Raw genomic sequence first — 15062 nt, forward strand, 5'->3', positions numbered from 1 at the left:
GAAATTATATGAACTAAGAGAGCAAAGAAAATTCTTGATGATTTTGGTGGAAAAGAAAAATGCCTGATAGTACTGATGAAAATTACTTAATTGTCCATATTTTGAAGTACGTAATTCTAAGTCTCTTATCAATAAATTTGTACTAGTATTTAAAAATTGATAGAGATGGATAAAACTGGCTAAATATTATACAAATGTACCAGTGCTGAAAGGTCAGAAATGCTTTGTTCCAAATTTATGCTTGTTGGTACTCATCTTTTGAAGCTTTCTTTTTGTTGTTACAGAACCCAGAATACAGCACATGGGCTTTCCTGCTCCTCAAGAAGTCATGGTGGGTATGACTGGGACAGCAATGAATTCAACTGGTAAGCTATGAGGTTTCAGTGTACTATTTAATTTGGATTTAGATATGTTGATATACCCCTATCACTCTCAGAGGAATTTCAAAGGTCAGAGCCAAGAAAGCCATAGTATTTCAGAAATTAAGTCATCTAGGGAGAATTAAAAAAAAATGTGGAGTTCTTGAAAATATTTTGGCTAGTGCAGTTACACTGACTTTTGTTTAACAGAAATACATTTTTTCCATGGGTGCTTCCAGGTGCAGTTATTATGCCCTGGACTCGTCTGAATGAGGACTCAGTTCTTCTTGCTTTTAGTGCCTATGTATCAACACCTGGATTAATTACTTTTATGGTATAGTAATGTCTTGTTTGCAGTTGAATTTGTGTTTAATAATATAGAGAAGTTCTGTTCTAAAATTTTTGCAATTTTGAAATCTTATATAGTAAGATACCATCATAAAAAGAACAAAGCTTTTTTTTTGTAAAAAAAAAATCATTTTTGACATCCAAGAGGAAAGTGTAGATGACAGATGAAACCACTACTACTAATTCAAGCAGTTATCTTGCTTTCTTAAGACACACACACGCACACACACACATCTTAGTTTTGTCATTTACATTTGATCTTTGAGAACATATAGTAGTGCACTTTAATGTATAGTTGCTAATATGTATATACATTATTTATGAATTAATATGTATAATACTTTTGTATTACAGATTCTTCGTCCAGTTTGCAGTGGAAAACCTGTTTGTCCAACAACGGGCAAATGTGACTCTTCTTGTGCAGGTCTCAACGGTACTTCCTATACATGTCCCTCTGGTTCATTTTGTGTCCATGGCCTTTCATGCTTTGACCAATCATCTGCTTTGGTTAGTAATCATATTTAAGAATTTTATGTTTATTACAAAACCATTGCATGCCTTTTACTTTTAATATTCCCAACTTTATTGTTCATGAATAAATCTGGTCATTGATCTTTCACAGCATCTAAGACATTTTACCCAAACTGCATTTTAGAATTATAGTAGGCATTTTTCTAATTGCTCATGACACAGATTCATGCATACTCTGGTACACAAATCATATTCTTTCTTCTGAGAAAAGACACTCAAGTTTAAACCACCTTCAGACTTACTTAGAATTCATAATTTTAGCTTGGGCATTCATTATGAGACAGTGAACCATTGGTCTGGTAAAATGAATCGTTGACCAAACATCCACCCAGTATATGCATGAGTTGACAGATGCCACGGATTCCTTTGATTGTTTTTACCGGTTTCCAGTTAGCACTAGAAGATTATCCTATTGTTGAGACTGAAGGTTTGTTAGCTATGTAAAATACAAATTGATTAAAAAAAATTTAGTTTTGAAATATCCAATGATTAATTTGCATTGAAATACAAAAGCCCAATTAAAAGCACAGCTGGAACTTTCAATTCATGGCTCAACGATCATCTTCTGGCTCAGAGTGTGAGTTCTGCAGTCTCTTGAAAGATTCCAGCTGTAAACAGTATCCTGTATGTAGTATGGATGCTGCATATAAAAAATAAACTATTACCAGTATATATTTAATTTCCTTGCGAGTCATGTTGTAATATTTTTCCATAATTTAGAATTAATAATAATAATAAGTGAAAGCCAATTTACTGAATTGTTAGCTGTCAACCTAACTGGGAAATGAATAGCTCATGGCTAACAGCTCTTGCCCAGATATGTTTAAAATATTTTTATTTTTATTCATGAGGTGTATTCATAAAATATCTGATTTATTCATAAAAAATACTCTTATTCAGATACGACAATCTTACACTAATCTCCTTCTCAGGATTGATCCCTGAGAACCAGTCCGCGAAGAGTCTACTTGAGACTCGGAGGTCTGGAAAAACTAACCCCTATTAATAATGATAATACACTAATCTCCTTCAAAGTAGCCCCCATGGGCTGTCACACACTTCTCCCCAATGGTTCTGCCACTGTTGGGAGCAGCACTGGAACGCTTCTTTTGAGATGGTGCACAGCTGGTCTGTTGCATTCTGCATGCTGTCTTCTCTGGACTGAAATCTGGTCCCTTTCAGGGACATTTTCAGCTTTGGGAAAAGCCAGAAGTCACATTGCCATGTTGTGAGAGTAGGGAGCCTAATGAAGCACAGTTGTGTTGTGGTTGGCCAGGAAACTCTGTAACAAATGTGAAGAATTGGTGGGTGCGTTATCGTGGTGGAGCTGCTAATACCCGCTACCAAAGGTCCGGCTGTCTGTGTCTCACAGCATCACGAAGGTTACGCAGAATCCTTGGTAGTACTCCTTAGTGATGGTTATGCCGTGTGGTACATACTTGGGATGAACCATGCCACTGGAGTCAAAGAAGATGATCAGCATGACTTTGAGATTGCTGCGAAACTGCCTCTCTTGGTTTTTTTTGGCCTCTGGGATTGTTGGACACTTCCACTGTGATGAGTGCAACTTGATTTCTGGGTCATACCCGTAAACCCTGCACTCATTGCCAGTGATTTCTGTGTTGAGGAATTTGGTATCACCTTTCACAGTCTGCAGCATGTCCTATGAGATCTCCAAGCGGAGTTGATTGTGCTCAGTTGTTAGCAGCTTTGGCACAAGCTTCACTGAGATTCTCCTGAAACCCAAATCGTCAGTCAAAACGGAGTGAATGGGTCCAATACATACCGATGCTTGCCTCATCTGCAAGTTCTCTGATCATGATTCAATGTTCTTGCATCACCAGGGTCCTCACTTGGTCAATGACGATCTCATTTCCGGATGCTGAGGGCCTACTAGAACGTGCTTCACTCTCCACTCCTTTATCTGTGTGGTCCCCATTGCTTCACCCCTGAAGGCCTGTTGAATCTTTTTGAATCTTTTCCACTTGAGAATCGCCAAACTTTACACAAAATTTAATGCAGTTGTGTTTTTCACGTTTTTCTGTCATTTTGTCAAAAACAAAAATCTGATGGCATTTACACTTCATCACTCATCAGCGGTCTGCTGGCAACTGACGGCTTCTGCAGACAGGAAAAAATTCAAGCATAAAAATTAGGATCACCAACATATATGTTGTATCCATATTTTTTTATTATTTGTGGCCTAGTGTAACCAACAGTGATTCCTTCAGCATCTTCATGACTTCATCTGTCATATTCTGACACACATAGAGGCATGCATTTCCTGGAGAAACATCTTATGGCTCTTATGCTCTGTGAGTTTACTCCCCTGATGTAAAAAAAGGGGGGTGTTTATTCTATAGGAAATAAAGATAACAGTTTTAAGAAATAAAAAGCCCATCTAGTTAAAATATTATGTGTCAAATAATCTTCGCATTTTTCTTTGCACACTCACATATTTTGAATTTTATGTGTAATTGCGTAGCTATGTTAAAGAAATAGTATCCATTATCAACAAACTCCAGGACATGTGCACAGTAACACATATAAACAGTAAGAAAAGTGAAGTAGGAAGATTAAACCCAGATTTACAGGGTGAAAGTGATTGTTCCCAAAGGAAAAGAACATTAAGGGATGAGGAAGAAGTGGCAACAGCATACCCTTGTTTTCGGCAAATCACCGTGATATTTAATTAAAACTGAATCAGTTTCTTTGAGTTATATTATTACAATATGTATTCAACTGAATGCAAGCCAGGGTTTGTACAAACAAGACACATTTGTTGGTGAGGTTTTAAAGCTTGTTTCTTTCAAATCAGCTGAGACAGCTTGTTATACATATTTACAGACCAATTTCAGATTAGCCATGGTCAGGGTTAGCTCATAATTTTTAGGGTATTGGTTTATTCTCTAACTGGTAATTTAGATCCACAATAAAAGCAATATTTGTGTTCCATGGATATAAATATTTTCTCTCTCCCCTTTAGACAGGTAGACATTTCTGTCTGTAGCCAAAGTTAAGGAGTGAGAACATTTTACAGTACAATTAAGAAACTCACTTTGATGGAAAGAAGTTTCACCTACTGGTATCCATTGCTTTACAAGTTCACTTAAGGTTAATCACTTGTTTGGCCTCCACTTAATTATAGGTTTGCATTAATAAGCATAAATATTGGTTTTAATAATGCTTTACTTAAATATAACCATGTGACATAAAATTATATTTCCTGCCGCAAATGAGATGAATAACTACTCTTATATCTTTCTAAAGGGATCATGTAAATACTCTGTTGGACCAATGCCTGATAACTACCAAGTTATTGTACAAGAGAAAGTAACAACTACAGCTGGATTTAACTACATAAAAATTGATCAAGCTATTCGCCTCTGGCCACCTCTCCAGCGGGGTGATGTAGTAGGGTTCATACCTGGACCTGCTGTTGTTGCATATTATCTTACATCTAAAGGTAGGAAGTTCTATGATTCTGAAAAAAATGTCATTTAAAAAATAATTTTGAAATGCTCACAAAGTATTATTTTGTAGCTCTTTGCTAAGATAAACATATCCTGCTGCTGCTTTTCTTCAATTAGAAATTGCAAATAATTATATGTCTTTCAAAAAATGTTAAAATATTGCCAGACAGCTAATTTAAGAGGCAGGACCACAGGAACCAAGAATGCAAAAGGAGTTATAAATGTTAAAAATTTACTCATTTTGGGGAAAAAGAAGTGCCATGGAACAACTGAATGCCAAATGTGTTTAAACTAGGAATGTCTATGGGAAAGTAGAGGGTTCACCAGAGATTGATACAACTATCACCCTTTTCAATGACATAACCTGTATTGCATTGTACCATTGCGGTATTAAAGACCCATTTGTGACACTATTAGCAACTGATTTTGGAACTGAAAGGATTTGAGTATAAGCTTCACTTTTTTAATTACTGTGTTTTGGCTTAGAAACTTTTGGGTTCTGTTTCCGTAACTGCAATGATGTTTAGTAAAGCTCTGTTACTTTTGTGATTTTCCTCAGAATCAGACATTGGCTTCGCAGCCCCTGGCAGTTATTTGTCTTCAAATGGTAAACTCCTTGGCATTCGTCATTATGTCAGTGCCATTGTTAGCCGGCCTGTTACCTTAGATCTACCTCATAATTACAGCGCCATCGGTAACTACACCTTTGCTGTTCAAATACAGAACAGTCTTGGAGTTATGAGAAACTCCAACATAATAGCATGTCAGGTAACCTTCCCATACTTTTCTCAGTGAAAAATACATTGTATTATTGCATGATAATAATATTTTATATGATATTCAGGTGTAGCAAATTCATCTTGCCAGTTAGTACAGCATAAAGCCAGGCACTACACTACACTTCAGGTTGCTGTATTATTTGTAAGGTAAACACAAAACTGGCATTCATAATTTATTTGACTGCGAACAGAAAGAACACTTGAATGATGTAGCCCATAGTCTACAATCTAATATGTAGAAGACATGTATCATTATTTTTATTTAAGAAATAAACATATTGCGCAGTTTTGGAGTGTCATGCTCCCTCTTCATTGTGGAAATACTGAAGAGGGAGCGTGATGCTCCAAAACTGTATGTGATTTATGTGGTCTTAAATTTTTTTTTTATGTTTCAAGCATCTCTTTCAGGTTTCATGTATATAAGGCAGCAAGATTGAAAGGGAAGGGGCAGGAAAAAACTTACACTTGGTTAAGGCATGATCAAAGAGTTTCTCAGGTTCCTATGGCCATGTTGTCTCACTTTTTCTGTTGTCATGACTAGTAGCATCAGGGCAGAGGGCAAGGAGACTGAAATATAATGTAAAAATAATGGGAGTCTAATAAAAAAAATTGCTCATGATTACATTAGAATAACTCATTATTTTTGTATACCTTGAATAACAACTTGTGTGGGTGGGAAGTGAGCTTTTGAAAAGAGGATTGACCTGAAGGAACCAGTAGAATTTCTGGGAACAGAAAATGACCTGAGACTCCTGAAGAGAAGCAGTCTGTCTAGATAAGGTGTTGAATCGTGTATGAGAAAAATAGCATGATTTTAATTGGATGATTCTTGTACTACTCAAAAGGAATGCACATATATCATCATAGTAAATACTACATAATGGAAGCAGCTGCTGAAGCCTAGCAATTTGAATACAGGAATTTATGAGAAGTCTAATTAAGATTGCGTCATGATTGTTTATCACTAAAACAGACTAGATATTCTCATTTGATTTGAAAATTATTGACGTAGCAAGAGTCTGAATCTTGTGACCTGTAACCTTAACATAGCAGGCTTCTCCTCCGGTGCATTCTGTATATACCACTAAGGACTCCCTGAGCCAGAAGAAGAGTGTATTCATATTCACTTTACTTGGACCATGGAAGAAAACAGACTCCAAGTCTCGCATTTAATAGAAATATAAATGGGTAGTCCTAATAGGGCAAAATGGACTGCTCTTTTCATTCTAGGCTTCACCTGCAAGCAAAGAATTAAAAAAGGTAATAGTAACTGGGTCTTGTAGATGGAGTCTTGCCTGTATGTCAGGCACAAAGGTGAAACCAATCAAGTTCTAGTTCTCTGAATGTAAGACTGTTGAACAATTCACGAAGTTCACTAAATCATTTCAGACAAGCAAAGGCCAAAAGTATTGAGAGACTGGAAAAGCTGGAGTCTTCATTTGAAACTTGACAAAGTTTCTGAAGGGTAAATGACGAAGAAATATCCATTCCCTGAAGCTCGAAGATGTTGAGGTTTGGTGTGGATCTCCACTGCAATGGTCAGTCACATTTCTCCACTAGGACATACAAAAATCAGTTTCAGAGTTCTTGCAAGGTCTGATGGTGGCTTTGGTTGCTTATATTTACAGTCCTTTGGTTCAAGGCCCTTTGAATAACCACCATTCATAAAATAAGTTTATCATGCCAAGGATTAGATGAAAGCACCAGAAAATATAAGTTGATGAAGTATCATCTCCCATCAAGGCAGATTCATGGTATTTTGGCAAGTTTCACATTGTGGCATGAATGTGAAGCTTGAGAAGCAGAACAAAGAAAATAAAAAGGCTAAAGCCTAGATGGGAACAGTTGTCTTGAAGTGAAAGACATCTTCCATACCTTGGAAAGAAGTTGAGGTGAGAGCGAGGTTTAGAAGGTGAATGACCAGCAACAGTGGAGGAAAATCTTGTGGTGGAGCTGTAATCTATAAGAGGATGTTTAGAAGACGCACAAGTAGACAGTTATCTCAAAGCGAAAAACATGTTCCACTCCTTGGAAAGAAATTGAGTTGAGAACCAAGTGTTAAAAGTGAATGACCAGCAACAGTGGGGAAAAGTCTTGAGGTAGAGCAGTGATCCATAGGAGAATGTCTAGGAGACACACAATAGAAAGTTTCATGCCTAGAGGAATGAGAGTGGCAGGATCCAGGAATACAACTGAAAGTAATGGTGGACACGAGCATGATGGGTGGCAGACAACAAAGCAGAAAAAGTGGTAGAAGACCGAAAAGGAGAAGATACTAAGGGAACATCAGGTTTATAACGAGAAGTTGGAAGACAAGAGGCAAGCAAAAGAATGGTGACATTGACGTAAGTCTTAAGTTGTACCAACTAAGGTCCATCAGATGAAAATGAATGTTGACAATGAGAAATAGGCTGTGACCTCACAGCAAGATACTTCAAAGGTAGGAAGTCACAGACGAGGCCATGTCTTTGTCAGATTTGATGTTCCTAAATTCCTGTCAGTGTAAACACATTTACAGAAGACGCGCTGTTCAAATAGTCTTTGCACAGGAAATATAAGCTATGCTCCATATGCTCTCCATCACATGACTTTCTTTAAAGATGTGGTAACAATCTATCAACTCCCAAAACCAATTCTGTAATATGGGGACATTATTATTTTGAGAGATATTTTAGTAAATGCAAAAGGCAATCTGGTAGCATTCATAGGCATAAATGATGATTTTCCATTAACACATGATAAACTATCCATTTTCTGACGGTAAACAGGAACCATTACCTGCTTGGGCTTATCAGTGACTAGTTTTGTATAATTAACTGATTGGAATTTATGTATTAGGGAATTGGAATGCTACTGACCATTTGTCAAAAATCATAAACAGCAACCCTGTTGTTATTGTCCAAAATGAGAGTTCTATCTGCAGTTTTTATTTGCTTCTCTGCTTTAGCTTGGTGAATATTTTCCTGCTTTTTGACATACATTATGTATCATTTATATTTTAATCTTTATTAAATACTTTCTAGGTGTTTATTCACTCAATACATTTTTATATCTTTATTCAAATAATGAATATATATGTTATTTTTGATTAAATAGGGAACTTTGGTACAGACTCATTTGATATCCCTTTGCAGATTCCCATCAATTTGGCTCCACCTGGTATACCCATTTTTGACCCAGCTCATGTTACTATCAACAACTACACAAAATTGACCATCCCAGTCATCAATGGATCTGACTTATTAGTGATGATTGATTGGGGAGATGGTATCACTTGGAGATACTTCGCAAGTAAGAATTATGCAGTTAATGTTGCTTGTTTAAATTGATTTTATTGTTAAATATGTCCCTATTTCGACATGTTTGTTCTTCAATACACTGTACGTATATATGTATATACGTATATACTATATATATATATATAGATATATATATATATATATATATATATATATATATATATATATATATATCTATATATATATATATATATATATAAAAAGATAATATATATATATATATATATATATAATTTTATATATCAGTGGTACCTCGACATACGAAGGTCCCAGCTTACGAAAAATTCAAGTTACAAAAGCAAATATGAAGATTTTTTGGCTCTACATATGAAAATAGTTCAGGTTACGAAAAGTTGTTGCTGTAAAGTCCCAAGATTCGCCTGGACCACCGATAACAATTTTAAAACTCTTCCACCGCCAACCGAGTAGACTCACCACCATCCTCCCACTCTCCCATTGGTTCCTGATGCTCGTCACCGCCATAAGATCCTGCTCTCCTATTGGTCAGCATCTCTCCTATCGTGCTCTACATAAAGGCATTCTTCTTCAGCTATTGCTTCACACCAGCGTTATTGTACGCACGCGGAATTCGTTCGTTCACATATACGATTTCGTTTATTAATGTAAATTCGTGTTAGTGATTTCATTGTACTACTTTATCGTGTTGTGTGAGAACTTCAGTACATATCCTACATAACTTAATTACGTACAGTATACATAGTCATGGGTCCCAAGAAAGTTGCTGAAGTTCACGGAAAGAAGAGGATGCTTTCTATGGAGACAAAGATGGAGATAATTAAAAAGTATGAAGCTGGCATGTGGTTGAGTGTGATCGCTAAGGAATACACCCGAAATCCGTCGACAATAGGCACTATCCTTAAGCAGAAGGAAGCCATCAAAGCAGCTACACCTTCCAAGGGCATGACTATTTTGTCCAACAAGAGGAGCCACGTGCACGACGAGATGGAGAGGCTGCTTCTTGTCTGGATAAAAGACAAAGAAATCGCTGGCGATATGATAACCGAGACGGCAATCTCCCACAAGGACAGCGCTATTTTTGATTGAACAGGCCGGAGACGACGGAGGAGAAGGGACATCGACGCCAACCCCAAACTTCAAGGCTTCTCATGGGTGGTTTGAAAAATTCCAGAAACGGACTGGCATCCATTCGGTGGTGCGGCATGGGGAGGCAGCCAGCTCGGACATGAAAGCAGCCAAAGCCTTTATTAAGACATTCGACGAGATGACGATCAAGGAAGGCTACAGTTCTCAGCAAGTCTTCAACTGTGATGAGACTGGCCTTTTTTGGAAAAAAATGCCTCGTCGGACGTACATCACGCGGGAAGAGAAGAAGCTACCCAGGCATAAGCCTATGAAAGACAGGCTTACGCTTGCACTTTGTTTGAACGCCAGTGGGGATTGCAAGGTGAAGCCCCTACTTGTGTATCATTCGGAGACTCTTCGAGCCTTCAAGGCCCGCAAAGTGCTAAAGGAGAAGCTTCCAGTGATGAGGAGGGCTAATGCGAAAGCCTGGGTAAAGAGACTTTTGTTCACCGAGTGAGTAAATCTGTGTTTCGGCCCGACAGAAAAGAAATTCTTGGAAGAGAAGCGCTCCCTCTGAAATATCTGCTGTTGTTGGACAATGCCCCTGCTCACCCTCTTGGCCTCGAGGAAGATATCCTAGTGGAGTATTCTTTCATCAAGGTTCTTTATCTTCCGCCTAACACCACCCCTCTCCTCCAGCCCATGGACCAGCAAGTGATATCAAACTTCAAGAAGCTGTATATGAAACATATTTTCAAGAGATTTTTCGACATCACCGATACCACAAATCTCACCTTGCGTGAATTTTGGAAGGAGCATTTCGATATTGTAATATGCATCCGACTCATCGATCAAGCTTGGCAGGAGGTTTCGAGGCAAACCTTGAATTCTTCATGGAGGATGCCATATCCGCTCGAGACTTCGTTGGATTCGACGTTGGCGAAGCTGGTACAGATTCAGAAACAGTTGACGATCCTTAAACTGTTTGGCAACCAGATCTTGACGAGATCATTGCACTTGGCAAGTCCATGGGGCTGGTCGTCGACGAGGACGACATCAATGACCTTCTCGAGGAGCAACAAGAGGAACTTACGACAGATGACCTGAAGGAGTTGGAGGCCATGCAACATAACTTCATTCAAGAAGAGTTCTCTAGCAGTGGCGAGGAGGAGGAGGACGACCCTATGACAACGACAGAAATTAAGGATGCTCTAGCTGCTTTTCATAAAGTTCAATCATTTGTAGAAAAGAGACACCCGAAAAGGCTTACACAGGTCGTATGCTTGCGCAGTTTGACGACGTTTGCCTGAGTCATTTCAGGAACATTGTCAAAAGCAGGCAGAAGCAATCTTCCTTGGATAGTAATTTTTTAAAGAGGCCTTTAGTAGGAGTAAGCAAACAGGAAGATCCAAGTGATACTACGAAAAAACAGAAAGTTGAATGGTGAAGAAATTGAAATTTTCTAAAGAAAAAAAAAACAACGTATAAAAAAGGAAAGAAATGTAAAAAATAAAAAAAATAAAAATAAAAAAAAGAAATTTAATTTTAAGTTTTTTGTAAAGTTAAGTGTTAAGATTTTGTGCCATTTGCTAATGTGTTTTGTTTAGTTTAGTCTTTATGTTTCCTGATATTTTTTTTGTTTTTTGTTATAAGAAGTGTCTTTAAGTTGATATATGACTAAATAAGTCTTGTTGTAAACTAGACATTGATTTTTTTTTCATTAATAGATGTCGCCGTTGTCTAGTTATATGAGGCTTAGGCTAGGTGCCAAGACACCTCATAAAATACAAACATAACAAGCATGCATATTTTTCTTGGTTCTTTTAAAAAGTTATGCTTTACTTCACTGTATCTAACAATAATGTATGTAATCTCATATTACTGTAGTATTATAGAATACAAACTGACTGAGATGCCTTCTTCCTCACATGAATGTTGTATTCTGTTTTCTCATATTGAGCCTTGGAAATGAAAGTTATTCAGTGTAATGTGTGCCAGCAGATGATTAGATTAGAAAAGCAATTATAAAGAAGGATTTAGAATTTTTTGTTTCTTTCGACAGATCTAACAGATTACAATATCACTGAAGTTCATCAGTATAATAAAGTGGGAGTTTATAACGTTACGGTTAAGATCTTCAACAAGCACACTATTCAAGACCAAATGCCTTTGGAACAGTGGACCTTCTGGCATATATTATTGTGCCAGATTGGATGTAATGATTCTATTTGGACATTTGTCAATACTGGTCCTGTGCTGTGGCCAACACCAGGTTAGTGATAATGCATAATTTCTTTCTCCTGGTAAAGAATTGCATTGGTAATATGTACAAAAGTATAATTTTATTTCTATCATCATTATTGATATTTCAGTTTATGTAGACCACTAATATCCAGTCATGTTGTACATTTTATGCTTGTGACAGATTATGAATGTTTTGACTAAGTTGCAAATATTGTAGTATTAATCAGTCGTTTGGCATACTGTGCCCTGTTAAATTGAAAGCCATGGGCTTATCCAGAACTTCATAAATACTCTCCAAGCATGTTGATATGTTATACAGCCAGCTTCATAGTAACATATTTTCTTCTTGCAAAGTGTTAATTTTTGTTCTTCTAGGAAATTACACTTATTTGGATAATTTTCCAATAAAGCATTAAGGGTGATTGTATATCTGTGTGATGCACCTACAGCTCATTAACAATAACTCCAAATGACAAATTGCTTAGAGTAAAAAGATGTTCAGCCTGCTGAAATCTACCTGAAAAGTAACTTACCTGACCAATTTGCCTGATTGTCAGTTGAAAATTTCTCCTGTGGAGCGTACCCAGGTCACTCCCTAGGGCTACTGATTAAATACATCTATCCAATCAGAATGAGTCTGATTGATATGATTCATAGACATATGCCCTGACCCAAAATCATGCTCTCTTTCTGTCTTTCACCAGCCACCAATGTACAAAATACTGAGACTTGCAGCTGTTTTCTAGGCTGAAGCTTTATTTTACTGACCAAGAAGCTTCACAGGGTCTGTTCATACTATACATTTTAGCGCCTCAGCTCTGTGGTTGGCATGGTATTAGCGTCCCATCTCGGTGGTCGCGGGTTCGATTCTCGGCCATTCCATTGAGGAGTGAGAGATGTGTATTTCTGGTGATAGAATTCACTCTCGACGTGGTTCGGAAATCACGTAAAGCCGTTGGTCCCGTTGCTGAACAACCACTGGTTCCATGCAACGTAAAAGCACCATACAAACAATAGCATACTATACATTTTGTCTTAGCATATCTTTTTTCGTGAAAAATATAATATACCTAGAAATCAGTGAGTCAGTTCTTTCAGTATACATTCCTTTTATTGTTTGTCTTTCATATGGCTTGCTTATAAAAGGTCTAAAGAATAAGTTATGACACATTCTTTGTGATTGCCAGAGATTTCTCCCAAATGTATCTAAGCAGTACAAAGGATGAATAATGAATGAAAGTATTATGTGAAGATCCTCATAGATTTATGCACAGATAATTCAAGTATGAAAGATATACTACTAAGACTTTATTAAGCTTTTTTTCTGATGGAAGATATGAAATGTCCTGTTTTTCAGTTCAGTGTCCTTTCACCAAGTTGTGCATGTATTTGTTATCTTTGGTTAATTTGAAGTTTATCAGTCCATTTTTTACTCCCTCAGGATGGGTATACAGCATTCTTAGTGATTCTAGGTATTTAAACCTTGATGCCAGTTTTACCCTCTTTGCAAAGTAATCATTCCTACCCATGTTGTGCAATGCATCAGCTCTCAAGATAGATTGTAACACACAAGCTGCTTGTAATGTGTCCAATCTTCTGTCTGGTAATAAAGTCTGTTGCTCCCTTCAGGGGAATAAAAAAATACTTTTCTTTCTATTCACCATCTTCAACTGGTTCCTCAAAGCAAGGGTGGATGTAGGGTGTGCGGGGCCCCTGCTCGATGACCTTAGGGACCCCTCTCATTTATGGGCAAGCAAAGTGGGCCCTTACATCTGGGGGAGGGGTTGTAGGTTTCCGGGATTTATTTTCTAATCGAGCACCTCTAGATTATTATTATTATTATGATTATTATTATTATTATTATTATTATTATTATTATTATTATTATTGATTTTTTTGCTGAAATGTGCTGCCTCACAGGTGCAGGGCCCTAGACCATAGCCTGTTTGCCCCCTCCCCCCAAAATCTGTCACTGCCTCAAGGAGACTAAAGCTATGACAAGTTCTGATACAGTACATACTTATATAAACAACTGCCATCTCAATGTGTAAACTTTTCTGTGCCTCATTTACCCTTTTCCTTCAGTAAGCCAATGATTTGCCTCTAGTTATGTTGATTGTCTTTTTTTCTAGGTTCATTTTGCTTCCCTTCATTAGACATGTTTGTTTTTGTGTTAAGGCTTACAATAAGTACTACCCCCAAATAAGTCAGTGGTTTGTATCCTGAAAAAAGGTGTTTTTACAAGCTTTGCCTGGATTCTAATCTTTTCTCTTTCACTGCATTATTAATGTTTGTCCAATTTCTTTTTTAACAGGTAAACTGGATGTGAAAATCAGTGCCCCTACTGGTGTTGAGTTACCAACAAATGCATCTTTTTCCATTAATTTTGGTGATGGGTAAGTCTTTTAGCTTTCCAAAGTATGCTTAATCCTTTGGATATTCTAAATACTGCAAAAAGCCTCTTAACTAAATACAGTTGAGTTATGATTTTTTTATTTTATTTATAAAATTTGTTTTCTCAAATGGTCAGCTTAAAGCACTTTGAGTAGGCATTTGCAATACACACAGGCAGTCCCCAGGTTATGTCAGGTTCGGGTTATGTCTGGACTTACAGGACTTCATGGCGCTGTTAACCACAATTTTTTAGCGCTGTAGATATATTTATGGCGCCGTTACCTGCTTTATGGCGCTGTAACCCCGACTTAAAGCACTTACAGCACTACAACCGTGCTGTAAGTGCTATTATTCCGATTATAATTATGATGATTTGGGTTAAGATGAATTTTGGCTTACGACGCCCCACTGGGAGCGGAACCCCCACCGCAACCTGCGGACTCCCTGTACCCACATTGTCCACAAACAGTAATAATAAGCAAACATGTTAATCGTTAAAATGATGTTTACTGTATGGTATTTCTGGATATATATGGGGATATATATATATATATATATATATATATATATATATATATACACAGTAGAGCC

The 15062-nt window shown here is 37.2% G+C and overlaps 1 protein-coding gene across 1 annotated transcript in view; it reads left to right on the forward strand.

The window, feature by feature from the left end:
- LOC135212193 (uncharacterized) overlaps positions 1-15062 on the forward strand; it is a 236110-nt gene that overhangs the window by 110650 nt on the left and 110398 nt on the right. Inside the window, exons 17-24 of the mRNA XM_064245638.1 lie at positions 285-365; positions 599-693; positions 1062-1214; positions 4509-4704; positions 5271-5479; positions 8625-8781; positions 11896-12105; positions 14392-14473. Coding sequence (XP_064101708.1) covers positions 285-365; positions 599-693; positions 1062-1214; positions 4509-4704; positions 5271-5479; positions 8625-8781; positions 11896-12105; positions 14392-14473 — 1183 coding nt within the window. The remainder of the gene's footprint in view (positions 1-284; positions 366-598; positions 694-1061; positions 1215-4508; positions 4705-5270; positions 5480-8624; positions 8782-11895; positions 12106-14391; positions 14474-15062) is intronic.

Source organism: Macrobrachium nipponense, chromosome 40 (genome assembly GCF_015104395.2).
Source record: "Macrobrachium nipponense isolate FS-2020 chromosome 40, ASM1510439v2, whole genome shotgun sequence".
In the NCBI taxonomy this organism is placed as follows: Eukaryota; Metazoa; Arthropoda; class Malacostraca; order Decapoda; family Palaemonidae; genus Macrobrachium; species Macrobrachium nipponense.